This window comes from Aedes aegypti, chromosome 2, assembly GCF_002204515.2.
Source record: "Aedes aegypti strain LVP_AGWG chromosome 2, AaegL5.0 Primary Assembly, whole genome shotgun sequence".
NCBI lineage: Eukaryota > Metazoa > Arthropoda > Insecta > Diptera > Culicidae > Aedes > Aedes aegypti.
In genome coordinates, this window is record NC_035108.1 from 335,521,751 (window position 1) to 335,546,515 (window position 24,765).

The 24,765-nt window shown below is 32.4% G+C and overlaps 1 protein-coding gene across 1 annotated transcript in view; it reads left to right on the forward strand.

The window, feature by feature from the left end:
* The window catches only part of LOC5577187, a 53,889-nt gene extending 29,436 nt beyond the window's left edge, over nucleotides 1–24,453 (forward strand). Inside the window, exons 3-6 of the mRNA XM_021846014.1 lie at nucleotides 18,585–18,801; nucleotides 18,867–19,194; nucleotides 19,265–19,410; nucleotides 23,511–24,453. Coding sequence (XP_021701706.1) covers nucleotides 18,585–18,801; nucleotides 18,867–19,194; nucleotides 19,265–19,410; nucleotides 23,511–23,787 — 968 coding nt within the window. The 3' untranslated portion in view covers nucleotides 23,788–24,453. The remainder of the gene's footprint in view (nucleotides 1–18,584; nucleotides 18,802–18,866; nucleotides 19,195–19,264; nucleotides 19,411–23,510) is intronic.
* The last annotated feature ends 312 nt before the right edge of the window (nucleotides 24,454–24,765 follow it).

The window sequence follows — 24,765 nt, forward strand, 5'->3', positions numbered from 1 at the left end:
TTAATAAAACAAGCCTCGAAAGTAAGCATTTTTGAACGGCGAAAATTGAAACATTTCGTGTGAAATGTTTCCCATACAAAGGAGAATCAAAACGGTACCACAGACAAACAGACGTCACACTCTCACCGATGTCCATCGACCACCTTTTTAACGGCCGTTTCAAATATATGGTAGGTGGCCAATCCACCACCCGCAGCGCTCGCATCGTTTTTGTTCGCGTTTGACGTTTACACACTACCGCCATCTATTGGTTCATCGGCCAAACACACAGATTTTAGCATTGGGCGTACATGTCCTCGTGACTATGATTTTTATCGCGATTTGTTCTAAGTGTTACGTCTGTTTGTCTGTGACGGTACCATTACCCCCACGGGAAAAAATTCTGTGGTAATAATTACTATTGTAGCTGACTACGCCCATTCTTGAAACTACCATGGAATTTTAGACCAATTTACTATGTTTACGGTACATCCCTGGGCTTGGGATTATATTTTCCAGGGAGCGATGAATTTTGATAATTGATCGCTGTTGTTAGTAGTTTTGATTAGATGTTGGGTGAATTTCAAAGCAATGGCAACCTTTTTATTACATAATTTAGATTTTATCTTCTGACCTAAAAATTCTGGTTAAACTACTGTACTATGCAGTTGGGCTGCACTAGGCCATCACTCATCAAAATTACTTTCACTTCGGGAAAATATAATTTCAAACTGGCGAGAAGATTACGAACTGAGGGTGGGTTAGGAGCACAATCAGACCCTTGAATGTGCAATGTGGGGTAGTAATTGGGAATGCCATTGACGGTTTGTAATCTTCTACGAGGTTTTCGAAATCCAACAGGGCGCGTGCACCGGGTTGCGGATAGGAGCAAAGGGAGATCAATAGCATCTACCTAAAATAATAGAGCAAAAAGCCGTTCCATGATTAGGTAATGTTTAGCGATCTTCTATGGTGTTCTAGTACTATAAAATTCTTCACTCACTGGGAATTTCGGCCTCGATAAAAACATAAAATAATACCTAATACTTAATTAGTACAATGTATCTTCAATGTAGTAATAAATGAAATAAAATCAATTTTCTATACTTGACAAGGTTTTGAAGACAATCAATGAGTGAAAGAACTACCTATTAGAAAAGCCACATCAGCTAAGGCTATACATATACAAATTTTGGTCATAGGGTCATGGCGAGCATTCGGTATGTATGTCTATGACTGATTCTTATCTAATAGGGGCACTAGAAGACCACGCGGACAATTTCGAAACAAATTATTTTTATACATCGGTCTTACGATCCGAAAGGCTCAGCTATGCTGCAAAGTCATTTTAAAAGCTATTCATTACTCCTGTTTAATTGTTTATAATTCTAACAAAACTACATAATTAACTCATTACTAATCACTGTTCCTATATTCTCTTTTTCTCTCCTTCTCATCTGTTGCATGATTATGATCATCACTAATATAATGCATGAGCATGCACAATAAGAATAATTTCAGGATTGAAAGCAGTACATGGATACCTGGATAGAATAGCTTCGAAAAAGGCGCTCAAAATATAATATTTCTGATCAGGGAAGTATTATTATCAAGGTTATGTAAAATTTTTCCATTATTAACACTTAGATCACACAAATAAATGATCTAATAATATCAAATATTTTTAAAATATTTTTATATAAATCAGCATCGTCAATCAGTGCAAAAACAGATAATGTTTGTAAAGTTATCACCATCGATTGAATTGCGCTCTGTATAGTAATGTTCAATCAGTATCAAAATCTCCTAAAGCGTCGCAATGTGCCATCAGCAGCCCTTAGCATCACTCTCATATTGTTATTATTTTGTTGTTTACAAAATTTCTAGAAAGCGATCATCATATTCTTTCTTACTTGTACAATGGCCGATCTATTTGGAATTTTAATAAGTCAAATCTAACTTCAAAACTCAAATTAAATTGCTTTCAGCACATTTACATTTTGCAGCATTAATCGCATTACTGTGTCAAGTCTTCTCCATTCCCTATACCCTACCCCAACCCTTCTTATCCTTTCCGATGGTGTTCAAGTGGTCCGCATAGACTATGGTCTTATCCACTGGTGTACTAAACCAGCTCGGTCGAAGAATTTTGACACTAGAGCGGGTCCAGATTACGTGGCGACCATACGGGAGCGTGCCCCGCTCAAGTGTCACAATTCTCAGACCGAGCAAATTTAGTACACCGGTGGATTAGACCATTACGGCCATTACCTATCCCTTCCCCCGGCTTTGGACTGACTTTGCGCTCTCATTGCTCCACCAAACGCTGCAAAATGAAAATGAAAATGAAAATGAAATTTACTATGTTTACGGTACATCCATATGGTGGGATGTACTGGTACATTCGACAGAAATAATTTACAACAATCTGATTTCGACTACAAACATGGTAAAATCAAGCGCGTTGCTGGTCTGCTGAAAATTGCCGGTGCGAGCGCTTAAGTTAACCCCCTAAAATAGTAGTTCTTACCGCACAATTTTTTTGCGTGCCGAAAATCAGTACCCTGAATGACACATTAGGGGAAGTGGTGGCAAAATGAACAGGGGTGGTAAAATGAACACCCTGCCTTTAACCGAGTAAAAACAAATTTTAATGAATTTTTATCACGCACGGAAGATTTCGAGCAAAAAGCGTAGTGTTCGGGTTGATACGGAGGTCAAATGAAGCAAAAATATCAACGAAAACAAAGATTTTAGATAACCACGTTTGAAAATTAGAACTGACGTAACTTTTAGCTCGGAGGTGTTGAGGTTTTTCAGTGAGGTGAATATCGATATGATATGATGTCAAATCTGGCCAAGAACACAGGGTTTGACGGTGCCAAAGTAGAAGGTGCACCATAATAATACCCATCTGTGAAACATATCACCTTGCCAATACTTTGGCACACCTCTAACGGTTCATGATATATCATGAAACGGCTGCATTCAGGCGGAGGATCTTTTAATATGTTTCGGCATATTATCAGGTCCTCTTCGAACGGAGGGATCGCCAGGGCTCATTAGTTACTTATAAGTGCTGGTTGTTGATGTTTCAGTTCGTTTACACGACCTTTAACATCCTTTGTACTAATCAGTAATGGTGGTTAAGTTTCGAAGCCAACGTGTGTTCAATCGTTTTATAATGCAACATAAGAGTAAGTGTTTGGTGAAACTCTGGGTTACACTCGTTGTTATAAAATTAGTGAGGGTGCTAATAATGATGTTTGAAAAAATGCATTGTGATGAAAATTTGAAAATGGCATTGGAAGTGATTGTGACAGTTTTTACAAATATACAAATAATAATTATATGAACCCTACTAGTTTAACAATGGCCATAATATATTTTGGAATCATTTCTCTGAAGATAAACACTATGGCCTAGTTCTTCACAAATGCATGATAAAAGTGTTTATAATGACAGCGAGTGCAGAAGAATGGATCGAAGTGATTTTTTTTTACTGTAACTTTCTTGATCATAGTGCTAAATCGTAGTTTGAATAGTAATGACTACAGCAACATAAATAATAAAAAAAAATAAATTGAATATCTTTTAATTACTTAGTAATGATAACAGATGGTAAGTGATAATAACAATGAATTTATATGAAAATGGTGTGATGTAACTTTGATGAAAGTTTGTAGTTGTGATAGTGGAAAGTGATGGATAATATATCTGAAGTGTTTTACGAAAGTTGATGAGTGATATTCGGTGGTATACGTGATAGTGTCGATAGTGAGTGATGAAATTAAATGGGGAATGATGACCTTTTAATAAAACTATTTCGTTCTTCACTTTAACCACTCTAGTAGCATTTCGGGCCTTATCATAGTTTGATAGTAGTCTGAACTACTAGACTGCAAAACTACGGTAAGGGCTGATTGCTGCTAGGGTACACAGTGACCATTTGAGCAACATTGCTTAGGAACGTCTGTGTGATGAACGCAATAGAGGCTTATAAAAGCAAATGCTGGGAAGGAGCTTAGGGCAGATTAAGAGTGCCAGTACTACCCCTATCGCTACCGACAAAAAAAAGATATGATGTCAAATCTGGTACCTTTAGATTTCTTTTTGTATGGATTACAATCCTTAACGGATATATATTCGGTAATGCAATGGAAATTTGCGAAAATATTTGTTTAGCTCTCGTTTTTTGCATAATGTTCATTTTACCACCAACAGCTGTTCATTTTACCCACATAGTGCAGGTAAAATGAACATTTGCATCGTTTTTTGCTAGCGATAAAAATATGTGAAAATTTAGCTATGATAGTCTGCATTCGTGTTGTCAATGTAGATAACATCCCTATTTTTGATGATGTGCGACAGAACTATACGAATTCTTCGTTTTTCTATCAGAAACAAGATGATATCCTTAAGGTGTTCATTTTACCACCCCATCCCCTATCCAGAATGGTAAATTACCCCGAAAACCAGTTCCCCGAATACGACACTTCCCCGAAAATCAGTGATGCACTTCAAGTATTTCTTCAAGGAAGCTCGCGAATTGGAGAGTAAAAGTTTTTGGCTTAATAACTATGTACTACTATTCCTATGAGTGATATTTTATCCTTTCAATCATCGGCTGTTCTTTCGAAGTTGTATAATGGCAGTGTAAGAGTTTTAATCAATGATATTCTCTTCTTTGAGTTATAGGCTGTTCTTTCGAGTTGTACCGTTTGAGTTAAAGCTTGAGCAATAGTGGTAAAAAAAATCGACTGACAAAATTGTCTTGAGCGAAATTCAAAGTTGACAGTGACTTCAGACGAGCAACCTTTAAAATAAGCCCCTGCATTACTTATCTGTATTACATCTTGTCAGTATTACAATTTGCAACAAGAGATTTGTCCTTCTTTTAACATTGGCTGTTCTTTAGCGATGTACTTTTGAAATAGTGATCAGTTTAATATCAGTTAACATTTTCATCTGGCATTTTTCAAACCATAGTCTAGTGCCATTTTAGAATATGTGAAATTCGCATTGCCTCCAGCAATATAAAAATATAATAATGCATTACCAAATAATATAACGCTTTTGAAAGAGGGCGGGAGAGGTATCTAATATTAACATGTCAGCATTATCATCAGTTCGAAAAATGATTTATTGCTGTGAACACAACCATTCTCACAAAATCAAGTACACGCCTGTGAGTGAGATTTTGATTCTCACTTGGCCCATGGAGCTGTTGACTAAAAGAAGAATAAATCTTTGATAACAAGAACATGAATTCAAATGAAAATCAAAATTCTATAAAATAGGTATGTATGTATATGGGGTTCATTTGTCGGATCTTCATTTTGAATTTTTCGTACCAAGAAAATTCTGGGTTTTGGTCCATTCGGGAAAATGTTATTCGGGGTAACGGACTGTTCGGGATAATGGATTTCGGGGTACTTGACCATTCGGGGTATTAACTTTCGGGGGGATGGTTTTCGGTGTAATGGTATTCGGGGAAATGTTATAGGATCTATCCAATCATTGAGGTTTGACTATATTTTGTTATCGTATAGGGTATTCCTTAGCCGAGTGGTTAGAGTCCGCGGCTACAAAGCAAAGCCATGCTGAAGGTATCTGGGTTCGATTCCCGGTCGGTCCAGGATCTTTTCGTAATGAAAATTTCCTTGACTTCCCTGGGCATAGAGTATTATCGTACCTGCCACACGATATACGAATGCGAAATGGCAACTTTGGCAAAGAAAGCTCTCAGTTAATAACTGTGGAAGTGCTCATAAGAACACTAAGCTGAGAAGCAGGATCTGTCCCAGTGAAGACGTTAATACCAAGAAGAAGAAGAAGATAGGGTAGTTGTTCATATAATGAATAACCTCAGAACGATGAAACGATCTACGGTCAACTGATGGGAACATACACTTCGTAGTTGCTACGCCGTGGTCAATCAAGATAGTGATATTGCACAAAGAATTACTCAGATGGGGCTTGGGTTTTAGTTTTTACCATCTTCAATTTACAATCACACTATCCCTAATGCTTCTAGATTGATAACGGCACCGGTCACGTCCTTTTTGTCCTTCGGGAAAAGGAAGGAACGTTAATTAGATAGCCGTTATTATTAGAAAACCGGAGAATCTCTTGCATTTCTCACAATCATCTTGGAAGTAAGAGTGTTTTGCTAGCGATTGATGAGGTATTCGACCATATGGATACTATTGTGATAAGCGCAAGCGGTTGAGTCGATTGTATTCAATTCTAGCGATAGATAGATCTGATGATGTTTGATGTCATTATCAAGGATGACGCAGAGAAATACAGAGTGCGCCATCTTTTACGTCGGTATTTAAAAATTGCATAAATTTGTAAAAAATCAATCAATTTCCATATGTGAGGTATTTTTATTTAGTAGGGTTTTGTTCTACTTCATCGTAAGCGCTATTATTCGTCGTATCAAACTTTAAATGTTCCACTACGGCCCATATTCAAACTTACCTGCAATATAGATTCATTATCCAAGTGTAATTTTGTGAAAGCTGTTATAGTTCGTATAGTTGTACACCAAAAATAACTTCAGTTCAATTATCCACTTTGCACTTTTTCACCGAAATCGCATGGACGAACACGATTTTGAGAGAAATGCTTAGCGATCGACTGAGCCACACCACTTTCCAACACAAGTTTCTTCCCGCCCCCGGGGGTGACTTACTTCGCCGGGCACTTATTTTCACTATGGAAAACCTTCGTACTTCTTCACTGAAAGATTTCATTCCAGTCACATAATAATAATAATAATAATAATAATAATAATAATAATAATAATAATAATAATAATAATAATAATAATAATAATAATAATAATAATAATAATAATAATAATAATAATAATAATAATAATAATAATAATAATAATAATAATAATAATAATAATAATAATAATAATAATAATATAATAATAATAATAATAATAATAATAATAATAATAATAATAATAATAATAATAATAATAATAATAATAATAATAATAATAATAATAATAATAATAATAATAATAATAATAATAATAATAATAATAATAATAATAATAATAATAATAATAATAATAATAATAATAATAATAATAATAATAATAATAATAATAATAATAATAATAATAATAATAATAATAATAATAATAATAATAATAATAATAATAATAATAATAATAATAATAATAATAATAATAATAATAATAATAATAATAATAATAATAATAATAATAATAATAATAATAATAATAATAATAATAATAATAATAATAATAATAATAATAATAATAATAATAATAATAATAATAATAATAATAATAATAATAATAATAATAATAATAATAATAATAATAATAATAATAATAATAATAATAATAATAATAATAATAATAATAATAATAATAATAATAATAATAATAATAATAATAATAATAATAATAATAATAATAATAATAATAATAATAATAATAATAATAATAATAATAATAATAATAATAATAATAATAATAATAATAATAATAATAATAATAATAATAATAATAATAATAATAATAATAATAATAATAATAATAATAATAATAATAATAATAATAATAATAATAATAATAATAATAATAATAATAATAATAATAATAATAATAATAATAATAATAATAATAATAATAATAATAATAATAATAATAATAATAATAATAATAATAATAATAATAATAATAATAATAATAATAATAATAATAATAATAATAATAATAATAATAATAATAATAATAATAATAATAATAATAATAATAATAATAATAATAATAATAATAATAATAATAATAATAATAATAATAATAATAATAATAATAATAATAATAATAATAATAATAATAATAATAATAATAATAATAATAATAATAATAATAATAATAATAATAATAATAATAATAATAATAATAATAATAATAATAATAATAATAATAATAATAATAATAATAATAATAATAATAATAAATAATAATAATAATAATAATAATAATAATAATAATAATAATAATAATAATAATAATAATAATAATAATAATAATAATAATAATAAAATAATAATAATAATAATAATAATAATAATAATAATAATAATAATAATAATAATAATAATAATAATAATAATAATAATAATAATAATAATAATAATAATAATAATAATAATAATAATAATAATAATAATAAATAATAATAATAATAATAATAATAATAATAATAATAATAATAATAATAATAATAATAATAATAATAATAATAATAATAATAATAATAATAATAATAATAATAATAATAATAATAATAATAATAATAATAATAATAATAATAATAATAATAATAATAATAATAATAATAATAATAATAATAATAATAATAATAATAATAATAATAATAATAATAATAATAATAATAATAATAATAATAATAATAATAATAATAATAATAATAATAATAATAATAATAATAATAATAATAATAATAATAATAATAATAATAATAATAATAATAATAATAATAATAATAATAATAATAATAATAATAATAATAATAAAATAATAATAATAATAATAATAATAATAATAATAATAATAATAATAATAATATAATAATAATAATAATAATAATAATAATAATAATAATAATAATAATAATAATAATAATAATAATAATAAATAATAATAATAATAATAATAATAATAATAATAATAATAATAATAATAATAATAATAATAATAATAATAATAATAATAATAATAATAATAATAATAATAATAATAATAATAATAATAATAATAATAATAATAATAATAATAATAATAATAATAATAATAATAATAATAATAATAATAATAATAATAATAATAATAATAATAATAATAATAATAATAATAATAATAATAATAATAATAATAATAATAATAATAATAATAATAATAATAATAATAATAATAATAATAATAATAATAATAATAATAATAATAATAATAATAATAATAATAATAATAATAATAATAATAATAATAATAATAATAATAATAATAATAATAATAATAATAATAATAATAATAATAATAATAATAATAATAATAATAATATAATAATAATAATAATAATAATAATAATAATAATAATAATAATAATAATAATAATAATAATAATAATAATAATAATAATAATAATAATAATAATAATAATAATAATAATAATAATAATAATAATAATAATAATAATAATAATAATAATAATAATAATAATAATAATAATAATAATAATAATAATATAATAATAATAATAATAATAATAATAATAATAATAATAATAATAATAATAATAATAATAATAATAATAATAATAATAATAATAATAATAATAATAATAATAATAATAATAATAATAATAGTCAATAAATCACCAAATTTTATGAAATTTCCTCAACCGCCGCGTATAATTCAGAATGTAAACAAAGTTCAATCCGCCGTACTGAGAAAAAAAGCTTGTGCGCATCAATGTGTGCGCGAAGCTCGACGTAAAAATACGGTTCCTTTGTGTTGTTTTCGCTGTCAAGATCAAGATTTATCAAAATATTATTGTACAATGCTAAATCCGTTTTGAGAAAGAATTGTTTGGCATCGGTTTATGTCAGCATCATTCACTGCAATACTGGAACAATTGCAGTTCTCACTGATCAATGCTTAATACGATGGATACTAGCACATCACCCTATGACCCTTTACAATTTATTTGCACTATTTCATAAAAACAACATCAATCAAGTGGCTGCTTTTATAAGATACAGCAAAACGAGCTCTTTTTGCTGCATTTTTCAATACTTTTTCGAACATTTCAGGAGATTTTGCGATAATTTCGGCAAGAGTGTTTGCTTTTAACTCGTCAATGGTCCAAGAATCGCTGGCATACACTTTGCTTTTGTAAAAGCTCCATAAAATTAGGTCAAAGGTAATCAAATCAGGATCCCCAAATTCAAATCAAATGTCTCTTTTTTTGACATCAGACATGCAGCGATTTTCCTTTGCAAAACTGAACAGATTGATTTGCAGTGTTATACGGAGCGGGAGCGCTATCTTACTGAAACCAGTAACCGACAAGACCATTTTCACGAATTTGAGGATAGGCATAATGAGTCAATAGGGTAACGACTGTTTATTTTGATCTTAAACGCGAACAGTTGGCGCCAGCAGCAAAAAGTACAGACAACAACCTCTCGAACATTCAGTTTCTCCCGCTGGCCGTTTCGCAGAGCGGCGACACTTATGTGTGTATGTTGTAGGTTATGGCCTCCAGACTATTATGCTCAAAAACGGATTTTAAGTTTTCATCCGACGTTTCGGACACATTTATTGTGCCTTTAAAAAAACTTTAAATCCGTTTTTGAGCATAATAGACTGAAGGCCATAACCTACAACATAATCATCACAGTCGTATTCCCGAGAAACTTATGTGTGTATTCCACTCACTGATCGCGCTACGCTGGATTCTCAAGTTTCTCAAACTTCAAACGCATGGAAGAATGGTAGTGGAGAACTGTCAAAACGTATGAAAAATAATGAAAAACGTAAATTACTAGCAATTAGGAAACTGGATCGAAAAAGTAGTGATTAGAAATCAAGCGTAATGTGAAGTGAATACATAACTTTTTGTGTTTAGTTCATCTTCCATTATGTTTAATATGCTTCAGGATTTCGTTTTTACTGCCACTGAAAAAGAACTAATAATAGGACGACTGAAAACTGAAAAGGCAATATTCAGTTTTCAATAGGTTATTATGCCGCCAGATGGTGCCTGTTGACCATGATATTTTCAAGATTAAGAATATTGAGTTAGCACAACTAAAAGACTGTTTTCAATATGAAGCGTCACTTTTTTTTTCGGTTTCGGTGAATAGTGGTTAAAACTGTACTGAATTGAACTTTCGAAAAAACAAGACAATTGGTTGATAAATGTCAAAGTTATTCAATGTTTTCAAACCGACATAAAAGATGGCACACTCTGTAGAGAAAAATAGCTATTAGGAAGAATGCAATAAATATAAGAAAGGGACAGGCCTAGGATTGAACCTCCTGCTTGGAGAGCAGAAGCGACAGCCATTAGATTACGTCAATTAAACAATTTCAACCTCTATTAAGGCTAACTAGTCCGTCATTCGTTTTGCCACCCATGTTGGAATTGTAGCATGCAATTTTAAAGCAATAAAACTCAGTCCTCATGGTTGATATTGATTCGAAAAAAATGATACTTTTTACATGCGCATACATTCCGTAAAATGGGATGAAAAAAAAATTGACACGAGTTTCAAGCAACTTCTAATATTTCAATAACAGGGTGTCTACTACCTGGAAAAACCTGGAAAACCTGGAATTATCAGGGAATTTTTTTCAACCTGGAAAAACCTGGAATTCTCAGGGAATTTCGGCCATAATCAGGGAAATTCAGTTAAATCAGTGATACAAGGTAGAAAATATCCTTTTTGTGACAGAAAATCTTTTCAATCATAAAAATTTTCGGCTGCGCCGCTGACAAGAAGCTACTACCCAGACAACCAAAATGTACGTATAACGAAATCCCCTGGAGGCTTTGTATGTGCAACTTATAAGATGTCGCGAAAAGGCCACGCAGAAGGCGATATGCGTGCATATATTATGTGATGAATAATAACATACAATGCGAGTGTATAAATATTCCACCGAACTAACCTGTGATCTTATGCGACTTAACTTATGATAACAAATGTTGATTTGACAGCTACTACTGATTGATTCGACTTACTTTGTACGATTGTACGGGACGAAACAAAATGTACAAATGAACTCAGAAAAAAAGTGTTTTATGCGAGGAAGCTCATCAACCTGACGAGTTTATCCACGGTATTAGTATGAATAAACGAGTTATAACATGAACTTTCATGTGATTTCTGGTTGTCTGGGTAGATATGTTCAGTCCTCAAATTTTGTTTAACGATTTTTACTTATCCGATATAAAACATGTGTAGATAATTGCATCCTTATCTTAACTTCTTGCCTAACTCTAATCCTAACTTAAGATTAGAAAGTTGGAAAAGGCAAGTACAGTTCCCATTTACAGTTGGTTGTCGTTCATGAGCATATGAAACTTGTTTGGGGCCGTCCATAAATGACGTAGCATTTTTTCACTGATTTTTTACACCCCCCTCCCCCCTCGTAGCATTTCGTCACAAATGCTGGTACTCCCCCCCTGGAAAATACGTAGCATATCGAGCACCCCCCCCCCCCCTCCTATATTTTTTTATTTGTTTTCCTTAGTGACTGGGTTGAAACAAAAAATTGGAATTGAGAAGTTCAATACAAAGTTTAATATTAATTATTGACTGAAATGAAAGGATAATCTATTCTAATAGTTTGATATACAGTAGTGCTCAAAAGTAATTTGGAAAAGTTTTAAATAAACATTTTCCTTGGTTTTGGTTTCCAGTTTCTTATAGACTAAATTATATTACTATTGCTGTTCCATAAAAAACAAGTTTACTATAAAAAATGTGAAAAAAAAATGATTGGATTGATGAAGCTCGTTACTGTCGAGTTAGGGTCCAATATATTTTATAATGTATTGTTTTTTTTTTTTAAATTATTCGTTGTTAAGAAATAGATTGCAATGAAAATGATCAAGAAAATATATTAATTTGAAATGAATCATCGTTAATATTATCCAATTTCAAATCATTTTAGCAAACAGTGGCCAGATACATAAAAGATTACACTTGAAATATTTGGAATGTTTAGGAAATTTTAGCGATTATTATACAAATACAATAATTTCTATTAATATTTCAGTTGATTTTCAGTATCGTTTCCATACTGAAATAATCTTACACAACCTATAATGAAACCGTTAAATAATAAAAATTATTCAAATTACCGAGTTATTACCAAAATTTAATGATAGGGCAATTTTGTTAACACTCGAATCTATTATCCTCATTAATATTCGGGCTATTCCATCAAGAGCATTGATATATAAACACAAATGATGAGTTGATTGGGTGGAGATCTCCTGCAACATTGAATGCATAATTCACGGAATAAATATCTTGCTTTAAATGTAATATTTGCCAAGAAGCGCATATATTATTTTCTTGAAGATATAAAGCCCCAAAAGAAAATATGGATAAAACTAAAAGGGCTGACTTTATATCATGTTAACAAATGGCAAAAAAAAAAAGTGCTCCAAGTAGTTAGAGCATTGATTTTAAATAAATTCATTAAAATTATTCTGTTTATTTATAAATTTATTAATTTGGACACGAATATAATATAATATTCACATAATTATTTAAAGCTTCAAAACATCTGTTTGATTGCATTTATCAAGAAAATCTAACGTTCAATCAAAGTTTCAATCTTGTCATATGAATTTTTTGAAGCCTAATCATAATTTTATAACCCAAGTTTATAAGTAAAATAAAAGAAGTTTCATTAAAAATAATTGTCTGCAATTTTTTTCAGCGCCTTTCTTTTTACGGACTTGATTCAAAATGCTACGTCCACCTGCTAGGACCCCTCCCTCCCCCTCGTCACACTTCGTCACAAATTCGTGAAGACCCCCCTCCCCCCTAAAAAGCTACGTCATTTATGGACGACCCCTTTGAAAACAATCTAAATTTGTTCAGAAAAATGTTTTTCGACTATTCCACAAATTCTGAAGGAAATGAGTTCTGTTTGATCTACCGACCCTGACGCTTGCTCCTACGGGGGCCAGCGACGAGGGCAGGATCAAACATGTCGCGCGTCGGTCTAGTAAGTGAAAAAGTGGCGTGATCGGTTAGTTCTTTTTGATCCTTTGACCTTGACGCTTGCTGCTGGGCAGTGCGTCAAGAAAGCCAAGTTTTTTTTTTCCTTTTCGGGTCGCGCGCCTATTTTTTTTTCTGAGTGCTTTTATATAGCCGAGCAAACGAGTGAGGCTGAGAGTGGATTGTGGCTGCACAGTGAAGGATAAAGGATCAATTGGTGAGCTCGTTTCATGCTACTATTTCTAATCTATAAAATATGTATGACTGCACATTTAATCGTTAAAATTGTGGGACGTAAATATGAATTTTCAACAAACTATGAATTGTTCGTCACTGTGAGTGTCGACACAAACTCTGATTCATGAATTATTTATGTTTCACATTTTTTTATTTTCAGAACACCCCTTTTTACCTTTATTTTTGTAATTAAAAAAAAAAAAACTTTGAATGGTTCGACACTACAAGTGTGGACTTGCGAAAAGTTCACTTTATTCAACAAACTTTGGATGGTTCGCCACTGTAAGTGTCGGCATAAGAATAAGAGTGTTCTATGATGTTCCAACCAATCAAGTTTTTTGTTTCTTTTCAAATAAGTAAAATATAATAACACATGCTTTCCTCCTGACAGCTGTAGGAATGTTACATTTAGGTATTTGTTCAACAAACTTTGAATGGTTCGTCACCTTTAGTGTCGGCATAATTTTACACTACATAGAAATTGTCCATATCAAATGAAAATATTATATTTACAAATAAGCATGTATATATCTCACAAATCATTGTTAATCATGGTCTAATCGCTTATCAAAGTGAATCCTGTGACCCAACGATCCTTCCCATTAACAAACATCCCTCCCAGTAACCTTTGTGGAGATGCAGAGGCAAACACGGTCTCCAAATAGCAAAGGTTACACACTAACATTCCTTCCCCCAATCCCACCTGACTGCAAGGACGTGGCCGGCGCCGTTATTGACCCTGTATAAATAGAGGCACTGAATTATGCACATTGAAGAAGATTATGGCCAATCCCAGCCAAACTTCTAGTTGATTCTTTGTGCATTTTCACTGACTTCGGTCAATCACGGAATAGCAACCATTGATATGTGTAGTCAGTCTAAGCTAAGCTAAGCTAAGCTATTCCACAAATTCTGAAGAAAATTTCCAGGAATGGTTCAGGTATTCTAGTATTATTTATGGAATATCTTTATAAACTTCTCGATAGATGCTATCAGCATTTTTTTAAGGGATGCTCAAATGAATTCCCTCAAAAATGTTGTCAAGAAAATCGTAGAGTTTTTCAACATTATTACCTCTAGTAATTTTCACATAGATCACTCTGAGAAAAAAAAATAACAGTGATTATCTCAGGATTTCTTCCAAATATTTTTCCACTGATTCATTCAGCGATTTTTCAGTTGTTACTTCTATGAGATTTATCTCATATCCTAATGATGTTCTTCTACAAAGGTTTTTTTTCCATATCGATATCGATTCCATTTCGATATCGCCGATTTTTTAATTTTTCATATGATTTTTTTCCAAGAATTCCTCAAAAATTGACCTGGAATTCCTTATTAAGTTACTCCAGAACTTTCTCTCAGCATTTCTACCAACTATTATTGATGTGGTTCAAACATATGTCTCATAATTTTTCAAACAATTTTGCCAATCTCCATGGATTCTTCACAACTTCATTCAAGGTTCCGCATCAGAAAATCCTAAGATTGATTTCATCAAGAATACAGTAGTGTTTTCAGAGATCCTCGTAAGAATTCATCAAGGCATACTTGGAACACAAACCAAAATTTTCTTTCGAAATTCCACGCGGATTTTTCTCAACATTTCTTCCAAACAAATCTGAATAAATCCCTCGACATTTTCCTAGAGAAATTTTTGGAAAACAGACTAGATTTTTTTTAGATTTCTTTGGGAAATAAAAAAAAATAACAGGAATAACTAAATGAATTTTAAATTTTGAAGATTCTCTAAACGGGAATGTTGAAGTGAGTCCTAGGGAAATCAATGGATACATTTCTTGAAAACCTGAGACTTCCTTTGAAAATTTCTCCGAATCTCCGAAGTAGTTTCTATGGTTATTCCCAGAAAAACTCCAGATGGAGTTCTTGAAGGTATCCAAAACTAAATTCTAGGAAGAGCTTCTTAGAAATTTCTTGAAAAACCACAAAACAAACTCGTGAGATTGTTGGAGTGAGATGTGGAAGAAATCCACAGTAAAACAAGCAGGATAACTTGTCGGAACGTCAAAGGACTCCAAAAAAATTCTTAAAATCATTCTTAGAGGACTGTCCGTTCAAATGGGGAATTAAAATCTCATGACGTGGTTCATGTTGGGTTTCTTTTCGTATTCATGATTCATGACTGTTTTATATTCTTTTTGGTTCATGTCTGTTTTTTCAGGCAAGAGGTATTTAAAATTCTATTTCCAAAACGATCAAACGCTACCGAACCCAATTTCCCCAAGACAAAATCTTAAAAAAAAAACGAACAAAACGCCCTCTAGAGAAATTTTGTGGGTGTATCGCTGATGTCCATAATTCAAAATCCCATTTCAAGGGAAAGATTTCTTCCCTTAAGTTCGGATAGACTATTTTTTTCATCTCTGATTTTGAGGTATTTTTAGATTATTTTATATTTAATTTTGTGGAAATAAAAAATAATCATCGGATTTTATTGTGTGTTTTCTGATGCTATTCACACGTTTAGAACAAACCGAACATAAAAATTATGTTTATAAAAATCAAAAATACTATTAAAAATAAATTTTAGTCATGTAAAATGAACTATTCGTTAATCATTTATGCATTATGGAGAATTTATACATCCTAGATTTTTTTGACCTGGAAAAACCTGGAAATCTCTGGGAATTTCATTTCTGTAAATGAGTAGACACCCTGAATAATTGAACAAAGGACAGCCCTGCCATTCTCTCGTCGTGTATATCAAAAGCCAAATACAATTATGAGGATCCTATGACAGATCTCTGAGATAATCATGAATATGTGTGATTTTTGACGGAAGTGCAAAATGGGGTGTTAAGGAATTTGAGTTTCGTAAATACACCATGGGGCCTTCCTTAGCCGAGTGGTTAAAGTCCGCGGCTACAAAGCAAAGCCATGCTGAAGGTGTCTGGGTTCAATTCCAGGTCGGTCCAGGATCTTTTCGTAATGGAAATTTCCTTGACTTCCCTGGGCATAGAGTATCATCGTACCTGCTACACGATATACGAATGCGAAAATGGTAACTTTGGCAAAGAAAGCTCTCAGTTAATAACTGTGGAAGTGTTCATTTAACACTACGCTGAGAAGCAGGCTCTGTCCCAGCGAGGACGTAATGCTAAGAAGAAAAAGCGGGTTTTGCCCTAATGAGGACGTAATGTTAGAAAAAAGAAGAAGCTACTTACAATGGCTGAGAACTTAAATTCTTTGGATATAGCATGGACGGTCAACTTTCTACGTAGCCCGACAAATCTCGGATGTTCCTGCATGTTCGTGCTTTTGGTGTCATTCAAGTGTTTATCATAGTGTTGCTTTCATCTTTCTAGATAAACTTCGCTTTCAAAAACGTTGTTTATGATATGCTTGTGTGTGTATCACGATATTTACTTGCAAAAGATCATATCAAGCATGATTTTTCAAATCGGCGTATCTAACACTCGGATGGTTTCGAGAAAAATGCGATGCAAAATATTGTAAAGCATTTTAAATCCTGTTTAAAATGTTTTGCATTTTTTCTATTGCGATGTCTACTATAAGTTGAAAAAAAGAACACTGTTTCTAACCACTATTAAACAAATCCGATTTGTTTTGAATTTAATTGAAAAACAGGTAAAATTAGAGAATAAACCCTTTTGCTTTGTGCTGCTCACATACACCATGGATGATTCGTCGATACCATACCTTGATTGATACATACACCTTGCTTGATGCGTCGGTTTGACAGTTCGTTTTGCACATCCGTCACGTCATATACACCAGTATTGTTTTGAAGTTGCACATACACCGGTTTGCAAATTCCCATAAAACTTATTAAACTTAGTCAATTCGTCAGTTTCAACTTTCAACGACAACGAATATTAGTTTTCGAATGTTTCCAATTTCAACTCGATTAAGAGGAGCACCGGACGGAGCCGTAAATAACAAAAGCAGGAGGAGAACAGTTCTTGTGCAAAATTTGGTGAGAAATATTGTCTTAAACCGAATACTGATGATGTTCCACATCAGTTTGCCGACCCGTCAGCTCGCTCAACTGTGGAAATCCAATTCTCTCGATTTCCAACATGTTTAGTGATCTGGAAACAGTATGACGTATCTGGTGTTCGAAATTTTATGTTTTGATTCTACATATAGGTCGCTTTACTATGAGCATATGTACGGTGTATGTGCTAGCATGAAAAATGTTGACAGTTGAGTCGCTTTGCAAACGAAGGGTGTATGTAGCCAAATTAAAAACACTGAGTAAAGTGCACATAGGGCATAATTTTAATTTATTTCTAAAAATCAAAAAATGGATGTAGGAATACTTTTATAGACACAATAGGTAGATTATGCGTTTGTCAAGCCCATGCAAAGCAAATCTCGATTTGTTTATTTTTGCAGATACGTCGGATTGAAAAGTTTGGCTTGATATATACTGAGGTGTACGAAAGTGGAAATGTTTTGTTTCAAACGAACTGTTCCAGGTCCATTTAAAAGTTTTATGAATTTCAGTGAATGTTGCGCATTAATAACCTTCTTTGCATTTATTTATTTTTTCTGTACAGACACCCTTGTCGATCCAACCAATTTCAATCGGCTCGGGTTCAACGAAGACGAGATATTCTACCTGGAACCGCGAGCTCGTAACTTGGACGAAGACGAAGCTCGCTTGTGTCCGCTGGCATCGCTCTACGTCAACTGCTACTTCGTGGGTGAGAACGAAGAAGGCAAGGATACGCCCAGCCTTCGTATGAAATCCCTCCAGCTGGATACTGTGCGAAGGTAAGTTTCGTCGATCAAATATACCTAATGAAAGTTGTGATCCACTGACAAATATTCCGTTTCAGCGAAATATCCGACGTTCTGTTCATCCCGTTGCCACAGTCGCGCTACTTCATCATTTGCTGGCACGAGCAGTTGGTGGAAAATGAGCACCGAACCGGAATGTGCAAGTACAGCCTGACGCCAGATTTGGAAACCCTGGCGAGTATTCGGGAGTTTCCCACCGTGACGCATAAGATATCTAGTTTGAGGTGTTTGGACGAAAAACGACTCATCGGTCTGGGGAACACTACGGTTGCCATTTGGAACTACGACAATGGGTGTTTGATGTTCACAGTGGATTTGAAGGTGGACATTCAGACGCCGTTAGCTGCTTTCATTCACACGGAAAATGTAAGTATCTTTGCGCGAAAGATGTTCCTATGATTAACATTTATTGATATGCTTCAATTCTGTTTTATAGGATGACAGCGCTCTGTTCCTGATTCAAATGTGTCAGTCTGCCGGGGAAAATCCCACACGCAAAACCATCAAAATTTTAGCCATCAATATGAACAAACGTTCGTGGCATCTGGTGCAAACCTACGATGTACCCTTGGAATCTAGCAGGTTCGTATATTGCTAAACAATGCTTTCCAGACCTTTATTACACTTGCAGGGCTGGTGGCGACTTAGTGCTTTTAAAATAGGAACTTTTGATACCTTATACCGTAAAGTGCCCTAATTCAGCGCATTGCCTAATTTCGCGCATTTCATACAAAACGATTTATATATGGAAATACACATCAATATTGCAACAACTTTCAATGCCATTTGATGCTACTACTATTTAGAATAAGTTCGAATCATCAATAAAAGCAAATAAGGCATTTTTTCGCGGCGTAAAAAAATAATCAGTGGAGGCCCGTCGACGTTGACGCCATTTTTATAATTTCCTTAGCGTCCGTGCTAAGACTGTAGGACAAAAACAAAAGCGTTTTTTTTTATTGAAAATGTTTTATTTTTTATGCAATTTCAATGGAACTACTTGCTACAGATATGTTTCATGATGCTTCTATGAAATTTTATCAAATATTAGCATAATTATTGAGTCTTATCCCAAAAAGTAATGCGCGGAATTAGGTCAAGTTTTTTTTTATAATGCCCTAATTCCGCGCACTGTTCTTCGCTGAACAATAAACAAGTTAAACATGCTATATTCGTCTTCACATCTAACTATTTCAATGAAAAGTGTCTTCATGCATAAATACGTTTCACGGGCAAGCAGAATCTCGGGAAAGCTCACTTACAGGGAAACTAAAAGCGACCGTCCAGAAACCACGTGGTCATTCATGGTGAGAGGAAAAGTTTATCCAAAGATCAAAGCCCATAAAAATTTTAAAATTGTTGTCTGAACAATATACCACAAGAGGAGAGAATCTATACATCTGTGCACACAAAATTTACTTAACATTGTGAACCACAAATAACAAAAAGTATGATATACGGGGAAGAAAGATGGCAAATGGCCATATTTTGTGAGACGTAATTTATGGATTTTCTGAGGTTTCTAGTTTGCTTAACAGATTTAAGTTTCAGGTACTTGTGGCATTAGCGGATACAATTGATTGAATTTTTTAAGACATATCGATTCCAAGCAATAATGCGAACTGATTATTGTGTTGTATGAACAATGCAGAATACAAATACCTATAGGGGTAGTCGGGGCGGTTTCGCCAATGGATTGGAATATGAGCACCTCTTGAAAACTGCATACATTTTTGAAATTTCAATTGAAGTAAAATGCAACTCCAAAGCTGGTAACGAAATTAAGCAATATGTATGTTATAAGTCAGTTTTCTAAAGTAATAGAAAAATGAATAAATTATACTCGAAATACCATCAACGTATTTACCAGTATCCGCTCATGTTCCAGTAGTCCGCTCACAAGTTCAAAAAGTAAGGTAATTTGAGTAAATACACAAAAAAATGTCCACAGTATAATTCTATTTGTTGATTTCAATTGTATAGCGGCTAAAGTTTTCAAATTTACTTATCATGAACAAAATAATTAAATTACATGATTCTATGAGATAATTTCACAATCTAAAATAGGTTGCTCATATCATCGACAAAAAATCGACACGAAAAATTACAAATTTTGAAAAATCATTCATTCATTCGTGAACTTTATAGGACAACGGAAATCGTGCGGATCTAAAAATTGTTGGAAATAGTACAAAGAACTGATAATTCTATAATATTTTCTGCACTTCTATCGAATTTCCTTAAGGTCTTCAAACTGCCCCACATTCCCCTATACGAAATTCACAAGTATCAATGCCACGTTAATGAAAAGACCATAACAAATGTTTATCTTTGTTTCATGTGATGGTCATAAAAATCTGATAAGAAATAAAATTAAACGGCTCATACAAAAGTTTACTTTTTTTTATACAAAAAGTATTATGGAGGGTGGAGGGGGTTGTAAATTTTCTATTTCAGCGTTACGTAATGAATGAATTCTGCCTTACATTGAAATTAATGTTAATTTGATTGCTTCGCGAGTGCGCGGAATTAGGGGTTCTTCTGCGCGGAATATGAAAAAGCGTTTCAAAAGTGCGCGGAATTAGGCAATTTCTACAAGTGAACTATTTAAAAAAATCTCAATTTTAAATTATGAATACAGTCTAGTTTATATTTTTCCCATAATCTAAAATGGATTTGCTAGCGATCCACTCATAAAGCTTTTTTATTGATGCAATACTTTTTTTTAGTTAACAATTTGAATCGTTTTATTCCTTAACTGCGCTGAAAGAGACCACCCAGGAACCAAGAAACAAACAATTATCCAAACAGAAATTAGGAGATTATAGTGTTACAGTGGATTCTCTGCATATCGATGTTCTGCTTCTCAATTTCTTCGGTCCCTTCATTCTGCATACAATTTCACTCTCCATATCTCGATGTGTTTCTGTTAAATTTTCGTTCCCGACTTTCTCTCCGTATGTCGATATGGCCATTATCGAAGGTTACTAGACCAAAAACTCTCCCTATCTCGATGGTCCCTTCGATATCGAGATGTAGAAAGGCCACTGTATAAGAATTTTTGGGGAAAATCCTGTCAGACATACAGTTTTATTCAAGATTAATAGTAGTAAAAGCTTAGCAATCGGCATGAACTTTCGACTGGGAACTACAAATATGCTCAATTTCATTATCACAAAGTGGTGTAATAGTTAAACATAATTGAACGGTGTTGTCAGAGAGTTCCTCCATGAATTTATCCTGGATTTTTTAGGATAACCCCAGAATCTTCTCCAGAGACACCACCATGAATTTCTTCTCAAGAATATCCTAAGTCGTTCAAGATATCATCATTTTTTATCGATTTTGTTAGCACTTTGTCCATGATTTTCATTTAGGACATCTTCGAGAACTGAAGCAATAATTTCTTCAGAGATGTTTCCACCAATTCCCCCCAGAATTGTGGTTTCGTCGTTTCTTCAAGAGTTTATCAAACAATGCCTTCAGAAATTACACCTAAGATTTCACAAGGCGCTGAAATTCTTTGAAAATTCTCCAAGCAAATTATCATAGAATTTATCCAGGGTTGAAATTATTGAAGAAATCCCTGAACAAATACGGAAAGTATGGCTAAACAAATTTTCTAGTAATCTCAGAAGAAACTTTCGCAGAACATTCAGATGAACTCTTGCGACGATCTCTGGAAAACATCCAAACTCCGAACGAAGTGTTGTAGGTGAGTTGCTAAGAAGATAATCATTGAAAAAATAATCATTTCTATCCTTGGATAGAATCTTGAAGAATTTTCTGAAGGTATTCCTTGAAAAACATTCAGCTGAATTTCTGAAGAAACTTTTGTACAAATAATTGGAAGAGTTTTCATAAGATTTCCTGAATAATCCTTGGAAGAATTGTGGAGTAATTCCTGAGATACGCTGTAGATCAGGCCTGCTCAAACTTTTTGAACCGCGGGCCAAATGTCAGAAACAGTATTTGATGGCGAGACAATTTGTTTGTAGTGCACAAACAAATTCGACCAAGGGTTTTGTGAGAATTGTGCTCAGGTTTGAGTCACCTAGTCCAGCTGTGTCATGATTTCAGCCATGAACTTTACGAGGATGGAATTCAAGATTTTATAAGAGACCTATCTTGCCTAGGATTAAATGAAAATCATATGCAAGAGCCTTTTTGAGTTTGCCCAAGATTTATTTTGTTTTGGAATCTTCAAAATTATTGTCCAAAATTCGTATATAAATCTTGCTCAGAATTCATACAAGGATACCTATTCAGAAATTTGTAAGAATCAGTATAGATTGCGATTCGCAAGCCCAAGCAAGCGGTTTCCTTGTTTTAACCATCGGAGTATTTTTTCTGTTTTTAGCGTTTTGCTGGGCAGTGCGCTTTGTAAACCCAACTAAGCGGTTTCTCCGCCGAAGTGAATGTTTTTTTCGGATTTCGCATTTTGTTGAGCTACTGCTTGTTGCGGAGGCGGAACTTCCCGGTTAGGTATTCCAAATCAGAATTCATTGCCAAGAGAAGGAGAACAGTAACTTTACAGACCATTTTGAGTAAATAAATGACTTTAGAGACCTTCCATTAAAATAAGAGACTTGCATTAAAATCGAGACCAAGTCTCTAAAAAAGACCTTTCTACCAGCCCTACATTTGAAACACTTTTAATAAAACTTATTTTTCCGCACCAGCATTCTCACGGATTCATCCACCCTGAACGGACTCGGACTGCACTGCACCACGTTCCAGAGCGGCGAATTGCTGGCAATCAGCCTGGATGATCTCACTACGTGTTTTACCAATCACAAGCAGCTGCAGGGCCCGGACAGTCGGCGTATCACCCGAGACAACGTGGCCATGCGCGAGAAGATTTTTCTCAACGCGGCCAACGGCCGGCAGATGGTGCTGGTCAGTGATAAGTCTGTTAAGCTAAGAACGATCGATGAGTATGCGCTTGCATGCAGATAAAATGGGGAATCGAATCGATTATGGACATCGATTCGCCTAATAGTCAGTCAGTCAGAAAATTGTGCATAGTGGAGATGGGTTGCGTTTGCGGAATCGGAGTGAATCGAGCGAGTTAAAACATGTATTCAGATATCGTGCTTCAGGTCAGGAGAATCGTTAACTTCTCGTCCTCAGATGTATATCTTCAGTAGCGGAAGCTTTATTTTGTGTTGTTGATACTAATTTTAGCTTTTTAAAAAACGTCATTTCGTTACACGATACATCTCTTCAGTCGTACTCGATTGAAAACAATTTGTGAGTCCGTTTTTAGTAATACCTTAGATACTCTATTTTGGTAATAGGCATCACAAGTTTGTTCAACATGGTAGAGCTTTGTGTTCAATGGATTCACGAGACTTGGTTCGATTATTCAGACTAATATATATATTTTAATATACGTTCTCCTATGCCGGATCGTAGCGCGATGAACTGAGAATCAAGAAAAAATATTTTAATATTTACTACAATGTATTTGAAACCCTACTAGCACTGAATAACTTATTCGACATGGAAATTCGAGTGTAGCGAATTTCCATTTGCTAACTAATTGTTACTATGAACAAATGTATGGCGATTTAAAAACTGAAAAAGCAAAATAAACAAAATGATTTATTTTTGAACCTTAAATGTAGGTTTCGTTTTTCGTTTGCTTTCTATCACATTTCCTAGAAATTTGAAAGGCATTTTGAATCATTCTACAAGTGGAGTGAAGTGAGAGATCTCAGTCTCGTATAGCGAGGCAATAAAACTCGACTCCAATGAGGTTGCTAAACGGGGTCTATTTTATTCCTTCAATTGCACGAAGTATGGGCATTAGTGTGGGACAAAAATTAGATTCTCGCTCCAGTCCACTTTTTGGATTGCATTTAGGTCCCATAACAACTGTGCAAAATTTCAGCTCGATCGGAGAAACCTCCATGAGTCGATATCTGAAGGAAT